The sequence below is a fragment of the Crassostrea angulata genome, chromosome 10 (genome assembly GCF_025612915.1).
Source record: "Crassostrea angulata isolate pt1a10 chromosome 10, ASM2561291v2, whole genome shotgun sequence".
NCBI classification, from domain to species: Eukaryota; Metazoa; Mollusca; class Bivalvia; order Ostreida; family Ostreidae; genus Magallana; species Magallana angulata.
In genome coordinates this window covers 1,130,728-1,149,617 of record NC_069120.1, presented here as the reverse complement: position 1 = coordinate 1,149,617, position 18,890 = coordinate 1,130,728, and the positions used below count along the sequence as shown (strand labels likewise).

The 18,890-nt window shown below is 33.4% G+C and overlaps 1 protein-coding gene across 1 annotated transcript; it reads right to left on the bottom strand.

The window, feature by feature from the left end:
• Positions 1 to 9,204: 9,204 nt before the first annotated feature.
• LOC128164558 (Golgi to ER traffic protein 4 homolog) lies at positions 9,205 to 18,675 on the bottom strand. The gene is made up of 10 exons (XM_052828476.1): positions 18,520 to 18,675; positions 16,361 to 16,439; positions 15,999 to 16,080; positions 15,658 to 15,813; positions 14,201 to 14,339; positions 13,451 to 13,591; positions 12,394 to 12,469; positions 12,218 to 12,287; positions 11,333 to 11,519; positions 9,205 to 10,282 (listed from the first exon to the last, which is right to left on the bottom strand). Exons 1-9 carry the CDS (start codon positions 18,633 to 18,635, stop codon positions 11,377 to 11,379), a joined length of 1,002 nt encoding a protein of 333 aa, XP_052684436.1. The 5' UTR covers positions 18,636 to 18,675; the 3' UTR covers positions 9,205 to 10,282; positions 11,333 to 11,376.
• Between the last annotated feature and the right edge of the window lie 215 nt (positions 18,676 to 18,890).

Sequence of the window (18,890 nt, the reverse complement as noted above, 5' to 3'; positions counted from 1 at the left end):
TATCTGCTGTAAACAGAGGTCTGACGCGAACAAAAATGAAAGAAGAATTTTGGAAATGTTAATCACTTCTGGTAGACGAGCGGCACCTCTACATTACACGTGGTGCATTAGACATACCTGTATGTGACGTCATTTTATTATTCTTAATGCTCATCCCATGCATTTTTGGGTTGTTTTTTTTATCAATGACATAACAAAATCACAGGTAAAACAAAAGGAAAACAACTTAAGTATATGTACATAAATAGAGAGGTTTCTCCTTCTTATAATTCATTTTTTTTTTATCTCAATTTTTGTATTACGTCACCATTACCTACATGGGTCTGCCGTGAATTTGCATCTGACTGAACATATACAAACGTTTACGCATTTTCTCTATTTTTGTTGTCCTCTCAACTTTTCGTTACCTTGATGAAAGATCAGAAGATTCAATTAAACCCCTCTCTCATTATCCCCGTGTGACAGTTGCCATAAATTGTTTTAGGTCTGCTGTCACTTTCTAGATCACAGCACGCCAATTGATTTCTGTAGGTTTGTGACTTAACAGATGAAAAAAACCTCAGATCTAAACCACCGTAGTCAGATAATTAAATCAGATTTGGCCTCTGTGAAGACACTGACGATTCGCTTAACCTATGTCATGTTTTGTGGTATTTAGTTTTATATTAAGGTATGAAATCTTGATCATCAAAGTGACGGAATCTGTCACTCCCCGACATGGTTTTTAAAACAATGGCGTCTTGTTTCAACGAAATATGAACACTCACCCAGATCTTGCCCGATTCTCGCGTCGATCTCTAGATTGTGTACTCACTTAGTACATTTTATTTACTGATTTTATCGTTGCCTTTTTTTTTAAATCTTAATTTTGCGTTGTCAATAAGGTACTAACCATCAAAATATATCTACATCCAGTGTATATTCCCCCTATGTTTGCATTGGACATCTGCGACGTTCAATTTTCTTTAAACACAGTAAGCTTTGTCCAAAAATTATCATTCAATTTGTCTGCACGGTCTGGTGTGTTTACAGGATCGACGATATCAAAAATTAAAAACTCAATGCTTAAATAAAATCTCGTTTTACTCTTTTATTAGCTACTGAACGAAATGCAGCATTTGAAAAGAAAACGACAGCAGTTATTTCGTCCTAGCAACCCAACACAGGATACAGATAGCATGGCAGGGTGGATGTCCTCTTGCTGGAATTGCCAATGTTCAAGAGAACTGTTTTGTAAAGGCTGGTGGAAAATATTCACGACTATTCTTCAATTATCGACAAAACCACTCATTCACTGTCTCTTCATCAATAATTTCGTTCGCTTTGTTTTCCAAATTTCAATTTTCTTTGTAAAATTGTTTTAACCGGATTTCATCTGCTAAAGTCAAGCATGCTTCTCACGCTAGATATTCATTAAAATTATTAACAAAAAATAACCCATTTACAGAAAGCACGGTATTTTTCTATTACATTATGTGAGGATCTAAGTAATGACTTCATTTCATTAAAAAACTGAAAACTATTACTCTAAATAATTAATTACGGTGCATATGAGAAAAATTACCTAAATCAAATTCATGAGAGAGAGAGAGAGAGAGAGAGAGAGAGAGAGAGAGAGAGAGAGAGAGAGAGAGAGAGAGAGAGAGCATAAAGGCAACAATCAGTTAACATACAACATAAATACCATAAAAGCAGCGACAAGTGAACATACAACACAAATACAATTAAAGCAACAACAAGTGAACATACAACAGAAATACCATACAAGTGAAAAGCTGTCAATATGACAGCAAACCGGGTTTTCTTTTATGTAAACTGTATCCATAATCCATGTCAACCCTTATCCAGTGAAATGTACATGTATATACAACATTCTGCCAAAAAATGACTAAGTTCAAAAGCTAGTATTTTTTTCATAAATTATCGGAAATCAAAATCCTAGCAATATGCACATCTCTGATATATGTACAATTGATCTGCAAAAGAACAACTTCCTATCTTGAGAACTGTAGGAGGAGTTATCCGTACAATGAGGGTACCCTATATGCAATATTTTGCCCAAAAATGACTAAGTTCAAAAGCTGGTATTTTTTCGATAAATTATCAGAAATCAAAACCCTAGCAATATACACACCTCTGATATATGTACAATTGATCTGCAAAAGAACAACTTCCTATCTTGAGAACTGTAGGAGGAGTTATCCGTACAATGAGGGTACCCTATCTGCAATATTTTGCCAAAAAATGACTAAGTTCAAAAGCTGGTATTTTTTCGATAAATTATCAGAAATCAAAATCCTAGCAATATGCACACCTCTGATATATGTACAATTGATCTGCAAAAGAACAACTTCCTATCTTGAGAACTGTAGGAGGAGTTATCCGTACAATGAGGGTACCCTATATGCAACATTTTGCCAAAAAATGACTAAGTTCAAAAGCTGGTATTTTTTCGATAAATTATCAGAAATCAAAATCCTAGCAATATGCACACCTCTGATATATGTACAATTGATCTGCAAAAGAACAACTTCTTATCTTGAAAACTGTAGGAGGAGTTATCCGTACAATGAGGGTACCCTTTTGGCAGCCGCCCGCCCGCCCGCCATTTTCACCATTTTAATAACCGGATTTTTCCGTTGGAAAACCCGGTTAAAAAGCAGCAACAAGTGAACATACAACACAAATACAATTAAAGCAACAACAAGTGAACATACAACACAAATACAATTAAAGCAACAACAAGTGAACATACAACACAAATACAATTAAAGCAACAATACATGAACATATAAAGAAATACCATGAAAGCAGCAATAAGTGAATATACAACAGAAATACCATGAAAGAAGTAAAACGTGAACATACAACAAAAATACCATGAAAGCAACAATAATTGAACATAAGATAGAAATACCATGACAGTAGTTTTAACGGATATATATGACAGAAATACAATGAAAGCAAAATTTAGTTAACGTACTACAGAATTAAATACAATAAATTAACAGTACTCAAACATACCATGGAAATACCACGGGTGCGAACAATACAAAATGATTATACAATATAAATGCCAACAGCAGCAACAAGTGAAGATGCGACAGAAATACCATGAAAGAAGTAAAACGTGAACATACTATATAAATACCATGAAAGCAACATTACATAAGCAAACGATAGGAAGAGATTTAAAAAAAAAATATTACAAGGACATATGAAAACAATTAAAATATCAATAATAATTATTAATTAATAATTATTGATAATTAAAATATTACAAGGACAAAAGAAAACTACCAAATCAACGTCATGCTTACACGCATAGAAATACCATGAATCAACATTGTGTATATAAACAGATTTACCATTAAGATCACACAAACTAGGAGTTACCTTACATCAATTGGCACTGTTTGTTGATTGCAGCATCATAGGCCACACCAGTATAATTTCTTGTTCGTCGGACATCAAATGAAAAATATCACGAGCGGGCGAGCGATTTAATAATAGAATTAATTTTTTTCGTAGGCAAAATTTTTAGGCAGTAAATAAATAAATAAATCTGTTCGGGCGGTTACAATTGTTCTACTTGTTTCTGATTTATAAATTAAAACTATTTAAAGAGCGAAAAATAGAGCGGAAATAGAACAGAAAACAGCGCAGAATTTCCTGGATTTTGTTTAGTTTTATTTACATACGAGCGCGCGGGGTCCAACGAACGAGAAATTTGATTGGTGTTGCCTTATACAATCTGGTGTAATGACGAGAATTTCAACTCTTCCAACTGGTGGAAGGCGATTCCATTTTGTACAAAAGGGGGTGTTTTTGTGATCGGCTTCGGCAGATCACAGTTGTGTCTATATGAGGCATCCGGCAAATTTAACTATTTGCGCACGCATTGCGCCTTGCACTATTTTATTTACTATGCAATGACAACCTTATTTAAATCTTTAATTGGACGTAGATTACTAAAACGGTAATCTTATCCGTTTACCCTGAAAATAAAACATTTATAGAGTTACATACATAATGATTCAAATCACGTGGGTTTTTTTTCAAATATGCGTAGGAATATTAGTCGGAAGTATAGTTCGCCTACTAAAAGTAAAGCTCATTCATGCCTTGCCATTTCGGAAATCCATAAAACGGTGCTAGGTAGAGAAAGCCCCAGGAATTGCGAACGTAGCTGGTGTAGATCTGAAAACCAAATTAGTCAGGGTCCGAATACAATCACCAGAATTATTTGAAATCATTTTGTGCATTCGTGTTTACAAAAAGAGTCTAATGTAGGTGCATCTGCGTAGAAAATAAAAAGGTGAATAAATTAATGATGAAATGAAGTGTCAAACACATATAGGCCTAATGAATAGGTCGGGTGTTTAATATCATATTTTTATAGGTATAAAATATGATTGATGAGTTAGCCCTAAATTCCGTACACATCCATATTCTGGTGTAGCTTTGAATGCGCCTACCTTCAATTTGACGTAATAAATTGCAACACGTAACAAACCTCATTCGCAAGACATCGGGCCTTTCTGAGGGGAAAACCGATCACTGTCTATAAGGACCGAGAAGTTGCGATTAAACGACGTTTTTCATCGTAGGCTCACATGCACATATACACGGAGAGGATTATCATGGGCATAGTACGTTTTCCAGTTCTTATCGAATCTATTCAATCAAAATATGTTTAAACTATCGTCGGCTCGTCATCAAATCCTCGTCATTGCTGCTTTATCTTTTCCGTAATACGATGGCCGATAGCGGTCGCCACTCACTGACACTTAGAAGTACAGATGTGACTGTGTACAAAGTCTGTCGTGTCTTTGTTTATTTTCACACAATTAAAATCATTTTTTAAAACTTCTTTCAGAACGGGAAATTATTGCTTGTAAAAAAAAATGAACAGTCTCACCGTGTTACTTTTGAAACACATAAGCTTATCCACATACATGTATACCTTTAAGGAGGCTTGGGGGTCAAAATATAATATAATATAGAACCATCAGATTTATTTGAAAATTTTATATGTGATTTCTGAAGCTATCAACTACTATTTAATAAAGAAAATTTTCATGTATTTTGATATGAAATTTTATCATTTTTCATTATTTTTATATGGAGCTCTTCTTTTAAAGGAGATCAATATTGTGTAAAATGGCAGCCACCCCCAGCCCCCTTAACAGATGTTCACGTCCAAAACGGGCAACTCTTGGAAATCCAGTAATTCTTTGCTGTTTATATATTTAATACCACCTTTAGATGTAGAGTGTATATGAATAACACGGTACTATTTGTACCAATATACTAGTAATTACTGTTGTTTGTCGAAGCTGGTGTTCTTCATCAAAGTTGGTTTTACAGGTGTTAAAGGTAAAATATATTATTAAACTTAACAGTCTTTTCAGACAAAACAAAACGTCTAATCATTAAGAACTTAGGAAATTGATTGAAACTTAGAAAATTGATTCAAACTTAGGAACTTGATTCAAACTTAGGAAACGGTAACCATACTTCAGAGTGGGATCCTGACCCTTCCTATTACAAATCTTATTTTCGATAAGAAATTTTTTGAAATCAGAGTTTGTTGCAATATGCGTGTACCCGATACGTGTGAACATTGTATTGTTAATGCAACACAAGAGATACTGGTATACCCCGGTTTATATATATTTACATCTAAGTATTATTCCCTCTATTCCTTACGGAAACTTACAGTTAATTCATAGTTCTATAGAAACAGCCAGACTGAAATCTACACGCCTCGTATATCGATTGGTAGAAATCTACATCTGTACAGCGGCTGAAACTGAAGAGATACTGACAGGACTGAAATTGACACGTCCTGTTTATCGATTGTAGAAAACCTACAGCGACCCAAGAAATATCACGGACCACACGAAATAACCATGATGATGTCAGACTCAAAGTCTCACCGGAGACGATTTGGCTGTTTCTTTTAGCTAACGTACGTACGTTAACAGTGAATTTTACTTACTTTTCGTAATCAATTTATTAATTAGTTAAAAGAAAGATGTTAATATAAACAATCAAAGTACTGAAGTACTGACGGGAGTTGATATTATCGATTATCATTTATTTTAAAATCAATTTATCTTACATGGCAATTAGTTTCTAGTTAGTATTTGAATTACGCACTTTTTCATAATATGAATTTTTAGACTTTTCCGACATGAATTTCGAGAAACCCCATATGAATCATGTTGTGTAATATTTAAAGATAGATTTCAACTACTAGTATGTATCAGTTATCGAAACACTATGACAATTATAAAAATTGTATGGATCAAAGCACTAATGATATCGAATTCTAGTCTCGTTAACTAGACGCTCGGCTGTCTCCGTTAATATCCGACAAGCAAGAGAGCCCCCTCTCTGCTTTTCGCAGATTTACGTAGACAGCAAAGCGTCTGGTTGAACGAGACTGCATTAACTCTGGCGTAGGAATATATGAGACTATAAAAATATCTAAGTTGTTCGTAGTACATAAAATTTAACTATTTTCAAAGTGTTTATATATAAGTTTCCTCAAAAACAATGCTTCAGCATACATTACATCGAATTTTTTTCTATTATTTTCAAGAACTTAGTCTTGTCAGCGGTGATGATTTGTGCTTAGGTCCAAACACTGTTTCACTTTCAGTTTGCCAGAGTAACTGCATAGGAGAGTTGATTAAAATCAACTCCCAGTAAAACACTTTCTGGTTCATGCGGGTTATTAAGGTAGCGATAATTGCAGAAAAAATTACATACTAATAACCCGCATTAGGGGTAATGTTATTTTTCTGCAATGTTGCTACCTTCATATCCCGAATGAATCACTAAAGAAAGCATTTTATTGTTTTCAATACACACACACAAACCTGGTTTTCAGCAGTCGGTTCACGTCCATGTATCATAATAAAAGCTTATACAACAAATTAAACTCTAATCACCATTCATTTAAATTTACAACGAGAAACCCAAGTTCACAAAATATAGGCTAATGATGTTTTGTTATCGTGTACGTAATAACTCTTGGAAAATTCGCGAACCATTGGCGAAAAGATTTTTCAGACCGGCTAACATATTAACCCCTTTTTAAGAAATCGCTCTTAGTGAAGCAAATGAATTTTTGGATTAAATGCCAAAACAATAGTTTAATAGCCATCATATGAACTAAAAATTAATTCAACTTACTTAAAAATATTATTTACCCAAGATTTTGAAAATTTACTTTTTAACTCAGTGTACACTTAAACACTTTTCCATCTAATACTTATATATATATATATATATATATATATATATATATATATATATATATATATATATATATATATATATATATATATATATATATATTCTTATTTTTAAGAAACACTAAATATGATTGGAACCCAGAACCATGCAAAAACTATAACCAAAATTTGTCAATAAACATCATTAGCAATAATTATCTCATAATATGTTCCCAGACGCCTTCGTCGTAATTAGACAGGGAATTAAATTATAAATCTCTGTCAAGATGCAATCATTAACCTAGCAAATCGGCAGGGGACGCTAAAGTTTGACGCATCGGACGGACCTTGCCACACACCCAACAATACATAGCAGTGTTTATTTTTGACCCCGGACAGTGACCTTAATTAATTTCTGGAATCTATATTTAGCGAATGACTTTTATGCACCAATCATTTTCATTGAAGGGTAAAGGTCACCATTAGTTACTGCAGGTCGCAATGTGTGATGTAAACAATATAAAGTCTTTCACTGCAGTTAAAAGAATGTGCTGGTTTTTTGCTAATTGCAATCATTATGACAAACTGGCGACTCTATTGTTCTTGAAAAAGAATGTCAACAGACATTCACTGCTTTTCCCTGACGCTCATTACAGAAAATTATTTATTTTGGATTCCCGTGCCATTAGATCGGAAACTCTTCTTAGAGTGGTCCAATAAGAGTCGGTACCATTTAGTATATTCTTTTGAATTTAATAATTTGACAAGTACATGTATTTCCTTTGCATGATTTGAAACTAAACGATAATTTAACAATGAAGGTGATTCTTACTGGGCCAACATGTAAATCGTGATTAAAGATGGGAGAATAAGATGGCGCAAACGCCCATTCGGTTTAGTAGTTAAATACAATTTTGAATTTATTTTTTCCCAATTAAATCTATTCAAATATATTATAATACAAGTTTGCAAAAGGACGATTTCTAACTATATTCAGTTTTTAATATATTTAACAAAAGATAATAAAAAAAATATATTGCCAGAATTGTTTGCGGTATCGAACCCATAACATAAAAACCCTAGATATAAAAGATATATAAAGTTAATTTATGTACTCTAACCACTGGGCCATTTCAGACACAACAAAGTAAGCTGTTTAAATATTATGTGTGACTTTGACCACGAATTTGCGGACTTCTATTATTTTTTCAAATCGTTCAATTGTTGGGATACAAAATGATATTTTTAATGTATAGTGGGTCATCTCTCCACGTTTTTGTTGATTGAGTCGGTTTGTTTTCAAATGGACCTTCTTTAGACTATGAGAAAAATATGGAGCACAGACCCACTCTATAAAAGAAAATGCCTTGAAGTTTTAAAAAATAACAGTATTTGCAGGTTTTGATACGTATACGCCTGTTTGAGTCAACATATTCCAAGTATTGAACATGTTTATAGGTTAAAAATCACTGATATGTTAAATGTATATTGTTGTAAATGATTTTTGTTAAAAAACCCCCGATTTATTGATATTATAATTTTTCAGTAGCTTGTCCGACCATGCATGGGCATAAAACTGAAGCTGGTGGTATTGTCATTTCTGATATATTTCATTTTATCAAATCAAATATACAACATGACTACTTAGTTATGTTGTATATTTGATTTGATAAAATAAAATATATCAGAAAGGACAGTATACATTGTTCATCACAGAGCTTCCTTAATTTGATATCACTTGACACTCAGCACCATCTAACCCCCACCCCACCCCCGGAAAAAAGAAATGAGTAAATGACGTGTGATCTAACTACTGTACTGATTTCACCACTCTGTTCAGCATCAACCACGTGATACAAATGCACACACAGATAGCGGAATAAAAGGTTAAGACGTTTTGTTTGCCCCAAGAAGTATAGTATTCCACATCTCGTTTTTTCTACATTAACACTCATCATAAATTTTCATCGCGTTTATTCTTATAAACCATGTATATACACAGATTAACAAGCGAGTAACTAAATAAAATTTCCATTTCCAATGTTTATTTTCAAATGAACATTATTTATTTATGTTCACAATGTACACTTTGTAAAATGTACATGTACATGCACATGTTAACGTTTTTTCGTTAGACCACCAAATCAACTTACTTTGAATAACAATGAGAAAATCTCTTAAAAACTTGTGCTGAAGACAATTCTTAAGTCTAGTGGATGTCACCAAAAGTTAACAGAATGATATGCAACATTCCACGCACGAACCATACAGAGCCAGATGACGGTAGATGGCACTAATCAAAGAGAGACAACTCTTGTGTCGTTACAGGACCAGCACAGGTCTAGTGCTGGGGGTCAGCGTGGGAAATATCAGACACACAACGAAATCAAAGAGACAAAGTTGTGCGTTTCAATACATAATTTCAACCCCCCTTCCAATTTACCCTCCAATTGCCATTGACCTTTTTATTGCAAATGTTTAAACACAGCTGGATGAGAAGATGTTAAGGTGTGTTGTCTGCTTTATGACTGACGTCACAATCACTCTTTTTCATAAATTATCAAAAAATGTCATGTCATTAAACAAGGCTCGAAGATGAAAAAATAATAATCATACAAAGGATCACCTGACAACTAGAGACAAATTTGTCAGCTCCTTTTCCATACCAATGTTTGTGTTTTGTTTTTAAAATGTTACACCAGAGAATTTCTTCTTATGAGTCATAAAAATGATAAAATAAATAACAGGAATTGTGAACAGTAAAACACTCTTATAACTAAGTGTCAGGGACGGGCCATTTTGCTTGTTTATAAGCGTAATTCGCTATATCCGTCAAGTTTACAACATGTAGTAAAGTAACATGGAATGGAAATCCTTTGCTGTAATTGCATTTCATTATAATCATGTTCGCTATAACCATTATTTACTGTACATTGAAAACAGTGTAAGTTTACTTGTGTGGGCCCTGTTAACCACAGGCCATTACATCTCGCGAACCCACAGAGAAGAAGTTATCTCATAAAAATCTGTCTTAACTCTTTTCCCCTTAGAGGTTTCTATCCTTTAACCCTTAATGACGCGTTTTGACGACCCTGGCCATATCCTTAATGACGACTTTTGACGCACCCTATATACAGCTCTTAATTAGACCCCTCAACACCTGTTGTTTATTATAAACAATACTGGTATACACCTTGCCATGTATACGGATGGTTGTTCACTCATTCTAAATAAAGATATCACGTGATTTACCTGTGTATGGTGGTGTGATGCATTACTACAATAAACAAAGATGGCGGACTACGATGCGGACATCGCACATGTTTTCACTTTTTGTTTATAATCAAGTTTAGGGGCAGAATTTTCTAGATTTATTGGTAGTGAGATTGAATGATGAAAGCCAGATGTCAAATTCATGCAAAATTTTGTGGAAAAATCTGTGTAGTTACAGAAAACGGAACACAAGGTGTGCATTACCTGCAACCCCTAAATACACGAATATACCGGTAAATTTGTATTTTTTCAAAAAGTCAACACACTTATTTTGTTAACATGCTAGATTTATCAAATTCTCTTACACCATTTATTGAAAAAAATTCGTAAATATAAGTCTGAAAACGATAGACTTAAATTGAAAAGTCAGCCACAGGTACATTTAATTATTCACTATCAAAAAACGAATTCCATGATGATAATGGAATCTTTCTATAAAAATTATTAAATAATTATTTGTAATACATACAGTTTTAAATATGTTTATCAAGTATCTGTTGTGAAATTATTCTTAATAAAGCTTTAATGTAGAACACTCAGTTTTATTTTCATATACCTGTTAGCACCTGTATTGCTTTATTAGTGACTTAAATAATTTTTTTTTCAATGAATATTAAAACTTTAATTTATTACAAATCCATTGATATATAATTTTCTATGTGTTTGATTTGCTAAGACCTGTAATAAGTCTATTCAAAAACACACACCAGCTGTTTTCACTTCATCTGAAAACACTCTAAGGGTAGCCCAGGGTAGAGTGTTAAGGATATGGACTATGCGTCAAAAGGTGGCATTAAGGGGTAAAGAGTTAAATAAATAGTACATAAGTTATCAATAACACAGACATGGCAATATGTTAATCCAATTCCACAGGAGCTGGAGTGGGTGTGGGGGCAGAGCTTTGTGGGGCAGGTCCCGGGGTAGGGCCACCAGATGACCTAGATTGCTGCATAGACTCCTCGTCTTCATCACCTCCCATGATGCTCTGCAGCAGATTTCCTGCAATCCCGCAAAATCATATTGTTAAGATGTTCAGAATATTATAAGGAGCTTTGAAAAATTTTAAGTGCGTAATTACTGTGGATTCATGAAAATTCGTGGGGGCCAATTTTCGTCGATTGCTAAAATTCTATACATTCGTGAGGACACAATTTCATGTGTTTTCTTATATCAACAAAAGGATACATGACTTTATAACCCATATTAATTCATGGAGGATTTTAATTAATGGTTAAGAGGTACCCATGAATCCATCGAAAATTGAGCCACCACGAAATCTAATGATTCCACAGAATTGTCACCTTTTAGACAAAAAGAACTTCAAATGCTTGAGCTAATATGTGTTTGTTTACCTTAGTTCTTATCTATATGATATAAAAGATTGTTATGTAAATAATATGAAAGTTGTTCACAATATGGATCTTTTATTGCTTTCTCCATACATTTTCTATATTATATAAATATTTTCAAACTCTTTGGACTGATTTAGTATGGTTTCGACACATTGAACACAGAAAATTTGTCCATTGTTTATTGCCTGTAATGAATCTGTTCTTGCAAGATGATTATTATAGACTTCATTTCAAGGAATTGGTAAAATACATTTAATATATAATGGATAATACAAATGTACTTAGAAGCTTTCCAATAAAGGACTAATATTTGGTATTGATAAAAATAAGAACATTTTGTCTTACCAAGAAAACCCTGAGATTGTTTTGGGGGAGGGGGGAGTCCAAAAAATAACTGTCCTATTTGGTCTAAATACTGAAAATAAAAACAAAGTACACATGTAAGTACAAATGTATATGAGTGGACGGGGAGGGTTTTATCAGAGTATGAACACTGATTCTATTTTAGATAGAAGACCCACCTCTCTATAGGAAGGATCTCGGTTAATTGATGTTTGGTATTTTTCACATAAAATAGAAAACACAGCTACTCTTCCTCTGTAAAGGGAAAAACACAAGATGAAAAAATAATTCCAGATAATAAAACATATATATATCATATTATTAGTATAAACAATGCAGTATATTGAAGTTAGCTGTATCATTTAGATTTTTCTATCAGTCTTTACTTTTACCTCACAATCAACATTTATGGAAGCTGTTTGTCTAACAGCTGTTATTAACACCAAGTCTTCACCAATTACATGGACAGAACATGAATAATCCATCTCATTTTAATCTGAGTGAATTGGTTGTGTCAGTAATTGAGTTGATAAAGTTCGAAATTTCAAAGATTGAGTCTGTTGAGTAAGATGTCTCAGTGATCGAGTCTGTTGAGATAAATGTCTCAGTGATTGAGTCTGTTGAGATAAATATCTAAGTGACTGAGTCTGTTGAGTCTCAGTGATTGAGTCTGTTGATTAAATGTCTCAGTGATGGAGTCTGTTGAGTCCCAGTGGTTGAGTCTGTTTAGTATCAATGATTGAGTATGTTGAGTCTCAGTGATTGGGTCTGTTAATTATATGTCTCAGTGATGGAGTCTGTTGAGTCTCAGTGATTGAGTCTGTTGAGTCTTAATGATTGAGCCTGTTGATTATATGTCTCAGTGACTGATTTTGTAGAGTCTCAGTGATTGAGTCTGTTGATTAGGCTTATATGTCTCAGTGATTGAGTCTGTTGATTAGGCTTATATGTCTCAGTGATGGAGTCTGTTGATTAGGCTTATATGTCTCAGTGATTGAGTCTGTTGATTAGGCTTATATGTCTCAGTGATGGAGTCTGTTGAGTCTAGTGATTGAGTTTGTTTAGTCTTAATGATTGAGTTTGTTGAGTCCCTGTGGTTGAGTGTGTTGAGTCTCAGTGATTGAGTCTGTTGAGTCTCAGTGAATGAGTTTGTTGAGTCCCTGTGGTTGAGTGTGTTTAGTCTCAGTGATGGAGTTTGTTGAGTCTTAGTGATTGAGTACATGAAACAGTACTCACCCTTCCACTGCCAATAGTAGGAACCACAGGAAGTTAAGGAGTGGGTGTACATAAGGGGGGCCACTCTGTACATCGGGGTGGTTCTCTGTGTATTTGACAAACGCCACCTGAGCTGTGTCCTTGTTTCTCAGACATAAAAATCTGAAAGAGAGTTGAGGGGTTATATAAAACAAAGAGATGAGGGGCTATCAAGCAGGAAAATATGAAACAATGAGATGAGGGGCTATCAAGCAGGAAAATATGAGACAATGAGATGAGGGGCTATCAAGCAGGAAAATATGAAACAATGATGAGGGGCTATCAAACATTAATAAATGGCTGAAGCAATCAACATAAATGTAACCATAAGTCTTGCAAATTTCAATAGACAGGGGAAGTCCCAATCCCATGGTTTTATATATGAATCATTTCTATGTTTTCTATCTTCAACCATGGTTCATATAAGTATGTCAAAACATTATCTTACTCTGGTTAGCAGTTTTTATTTTTTAAACCATTATTTTTTTATTGTGTATTTGTGAATATTTTTAAAACCTTTGACTTTGGTATGCTAGCTATTACTGTCATTTAATGTAACAAATGGTGAAGAGTCAATTCTTGTTCATGACTCTTACTCAAGGCCTCTGGCGTACCGTGCCAGAGCTCTAGCCAATGAGCTACTGAGACGCGATATACTGACTGACATTTACGCAAAGGTTAACCCGGTGACTTTCGGATACAATGAGTTAAACAATTTTCTCTGGAACTTACTGTAAAACAGCTTGTGCTATAAACAGGTCCACTTCATTAGGAAACCCTTTCTGTACATGGCACTCGACTAACATCAAGGCACAGTTCTTGCCATCTTGTGAGTGTACCAGATGGTACCTGGCTTGAACATAATTTTTTTCTACAAAAGTAACAACTTTTACTTCAGAATTCTATCAAAAAAATAACAATTGGTAAAATGTAAAGAAAAATGTCATACAAAGTACAACAGAATTCTTGCAACTTCACAAGAGCCCCATATAACTTTCTTAACACGAGATATTATATACCTATTTGCTAGCAGTAAGGATGATAGCAGATTTATTGTCCCCTGCGACAGCATCTATTTCACGAGGCAAACCCAAGGAAAATAGTTGCTGTCAAAGGGGACAATAAACTTACTATTGTCCGATTAGTCAGAAAATAGGTATTTCATTATACTGAAGAAAACCTTATTTGTTGGCAATGCAGATTTTCTTGATAAACACATTAGATATATCAGACTTTGAATTCAATGTAGGATCATGTCAGAGGTGTTCTGAGTTTTAAATAGAGGAAAATCGAATGCCACTGGTGAATAGTTTCTATGACAAAACACCATGGACAGATAGCACAGAAGCTATTTCATAGTTACCGTAGATAGAATAGCATGTATATTTGTTGTAATTTTACATAGAAAGTCATAACAGAGGTAACTATATAAACATGTATGACTTGCTCTACACATTACTTTTTCCCAACTTTTATATCTAAATGTGAATTTTGACAATATACATTTACTGCATGATGGTGAGAGAAATATGAAGATTTATTCCCCCAAGAAAAACCATATTTCCCAAGGGCTTTGCTTGAAGGAAATATGATTTTTCTGGGAAAATAAGTCTTCATATTTCCCGAACATCCATATAATAAAAGTTTTATTATACAGAACAACATATGGTGTTATAAAATATGCCGATTTCTAATTTTCTAATAATTTTTTGACTTTTCAAAAGCAATAACATTGTAACTGTTAGGGTTTTTTTTTTTATTGTCTCTCTTTTCTTTCATAAATTTGAATCAATTAGAGTAAAATTAGTTTTTGTAATATGAAGAGAATTTAAATGATTAAATATTTTTTATTTAATCATATTTTCAACATTGCATGCTCATATTGAATTTTTCATATCTTTGGAATGAAAAATCCCAAGATTTCTGAAGAGGTGAGACAAGTTATTAATTAACGGGAGACACAACATTTTGTTCATCTTGTCACGTGACTTTCTAGACCAATCAGATGACACATTATACAGAATAATCATATTGTGGTATAGTAAAACTTTTTCATATATACTCTTTGAATTGATTGTATTTGTTACCTACAATAGCTGTTACAAGGGGGATAACTCTAACATGTTTTGAGTAAGCCCTGTTTTAGATTGTGTTGAGTGGATACATCATACATGTACCAGGCAACTCACCCTCCCAGAAAGACAGTCCCAGTTTTTGGTGGAGGTCTGGATGCCCTCGCTTGTGTTCCGCACTGACCTTCATGGTCCAATGAACGGCCGATACTACAAACGTTTGCCTCTCTTCACTGTTGGGTGTCATTTCTTTAAACAATGTTATTATTTTTTCTGAAAAATTAAAAGTATGATTTCAGTTAAGACAGAGCATTTGGATGATTTCAAATAATTGAAATTAAAATTTTAAAATTCCTGCTTGCCACTATACAAAGACCCTGCAGAATAAAAAGGCAGGATTGTTATTCCCGAAACTCCTGTCCTGTATGGGTTTTAGAACAGGTGAGAGTTCAGCTTACCTATAATGTCCTCAGACACTGGTGTCTCCGACTGATTCAAGAGCTCGATTAAAAGGGAACACAAGTCTGTAAAACTGGATATCTATAAAATAAACAGAAGGATTCTACAAACTGAAATTAGATTTAAAGAGGCAGGATGGAGAACAAATTATAATTGTAGTAATGTACCCATACAACAGATCAATAAACTGATTAACTATGTGCATTAAGATTACAGTCTTCAATTCCTACAAGAACAACAATTTATAAATGTACCCATTCAACAGACCAATTAACTGATTAACTGTGTGCATTGGGATTAGCGTCTACAATTCCTGCTAGAAGCTGAGATTCTGGAATGAGCTTTGAAACTTGATCTTTACCTGGTCATATTTCTTCAATGTTAGAGCACCGTGGTAAAGAAGACTGGCAGCTTCTGCATACTTCTTCTGTCCTTTATATCTAAAGTTTAATAAAGGAAAGTTACAAGTAAGTAATACAAAAAACAAAATCTGAACTTCTGTGAGATCAATCTAAATCAAGCAGGTAAAATCAAGCCTAACATTAATTCCTTAATCATCTTAAATACCTATATAAATTTAATGTGTTTTACATGAAAACAAATTTTATTGTACTACATCAATTTCCAGGGTGTGTTTCTGAAGACAAGAATCATTATGGTCACTGATATTGTGTTTACCATGACGGCTAATCATGTAAAACATGCATAAGCTTGGAGTGAATTTACCTTAATTCCATAAAAAATTTCATTTTTTTTTTCTCAATGCATCAATCTGACCATGTCTCTAATAAAATAAATTTTTGCAACTTCTCATCTATTGACTTCACCGGGAATTGTCTAATGGTCAAAAAATTTTTTTTTTTATATTTTCAGTATACGAGACACTAGCCTCAAGTTCAACTTCAAATATTATGACAATGGTGGTTCTTACTTCTTAGAATACACTATCAATGCATACAGATTGGTAATTTGCAAGAAACATCTCATTAAATATAGCAGGTTTTAACTATGATTTTTCATACAAGTATATAGAGGACTCTGAAAGCAAGCATACACAAGTGGGTCATAATGGTGGGAAAATGAACACAATTTAAATCTTTTACATATTACTAACTAAAACTCTGTTTTCTGGCACACCTTCAGTCTTCAGAATTTGTTTTGTAAGTGAGGCAGCTCACACATGCAGCAAAATAACAAATCCAAAGCTATAGAAAGATACGCATTCATCCAAAAAAAATTTTAAGACTACATCTCAGAAATAATTCTTCACAGCCATAGATCATTGAAATGATTGACTGATCCTTCATTAAAACTTCAAAAATAATTGGGTTATTGCTGAAGCTTCATTTTAAACTCATATAGGTTTTTTACATTTTCTTTTTTACTTACTGTAGATTCCTAATTAAACACGAGGAATTAATATCCACGTAAAATCGTGAGAAGCATCCTATGCGGATTTTAAAATCTCGACATTATTTTCTGTGCATTGAAAACTATAAGACATATGGAGAAAAGCTCCACGTTCGTGATTTTATATTCTAGCGATTTGATACAAACCGTGTGATCAGAAATTAAGTACTCGTGTAATATAAGGAATTTGCAGTATTGGTGTACATGGTGTAGAGAGGTGATTGACATTGTCTTAGGCCTAAAAAAAAAAGTTGTGTGTTTATGGTAACCCGACCTAACCTACAAAAATGTCCCGATCCTACCATTTTTAGATGTCTGTTTTTATCCGATTGTGAATTTTATATTATTTCTATTAAAAAATCCGTTTTTAAATATGTCACAAACAAATTCTTAGGATTCATGCAGAAAAAATATGATAAAATTAAAAAAAATCCCTACCTACCTAACCTAATTTTTTTCATTATTGTTACCCTAAACACACAATTTTTTTATAGGCCTTAGCTACTATTCACAATCTGTAATAATTAAACTAATCTGCTATAACCGTAGCACTGTAAAAAAAAATAAAACCCACCAAGATGCTTCCATCAACCTCGGTGAGATTCATCCATATTAATAATTCTGAAACAACTTTTCTTTGGAAGAGACAACAGTTTATAATTTTTAGTCTCAATGAATCTCTGTGAGATTTAAGGCTAACAACTGTCACACAATCAACATGATCAAATGACATGTGTTTTTTTTCACTCAAAAAATAAATAATAAGCAGCCTAAATATCTCATATATCAGAAATAGCATAGCATATGCTTTCCTTTTTAGCCACTCTTTTGTAAATTATAATAGTTGTTAAGTAGAAACTGAAAGTAAAAAAACAATTTAACACAACAGGAAGTATAAGGTTTAGGAGTATATAGCGACATTTCATATCGTAGTGACGCATTTATTCATTGATTCGGAGTTTTGGTGTTACAATATTACCACGGTCAGTGTTTAGATGAAATGATGAAATTGGAGAATATCTGAAACTGGAGTATATCACATGTTGGCAAATCACAAACCGCGAGTACATCAAAATGATGAATACACACTATAAACAAAATAACTATCACCTGAAATATAATGTTCTGTACATCTGATGTGCCTCGTAATAATTTCCAGCTTCCACACATGATTGACACTTCGCCAAAACACGTTCTATTCCTCCACTTCGGCGATCGGTCGCCATCTTTTGACGCAACTATAATTGCTATTCCTTCAATGAAACGATGAACTTATATTTGAATTTATTAGTACTTTTTGAGTAATAATACTCACTTTCAATTTTTAGAAACTTGAGTGCATTTTAAACTCATTTAATTTTAAATTAAAATGATAATTTTTGAATACAGTAGAAAAATACAATGAATTATTCGTTTTGTAGTAAAATATAAATCAAAAAAGAATTTTACTAAATACCTCAGATATAAAACCACAGTGAATT

What these genes read in the sequence shown, in the direction of transcription:
- LOC128164558 (XM_052828476.1), bottom strand. Translation starts at nt 18,635, where the DNA reads ATGGCGACCGATCGCCGAAGTGGAGGAATAGAACGTGTTTTGGCGAAG. An exon ending in AGTGTCTGAGGACATTATAG is followed by an intron (nt 15,814 to 15,998) that starts GTAAGCTGAACT and finishes TTAATTTTTCAG; the next exon opens with AAAAAATAATAACATTGTTT. An exon ending in ACAATCTCAGGGTTTTCTTG is followed by an intron (nt 11,520 to 12,217) that starts GTAAGACAAAAT and finishes GCGGGATTGCAG; the next exon opens with GAAATCTGCTGCAGAGCATC.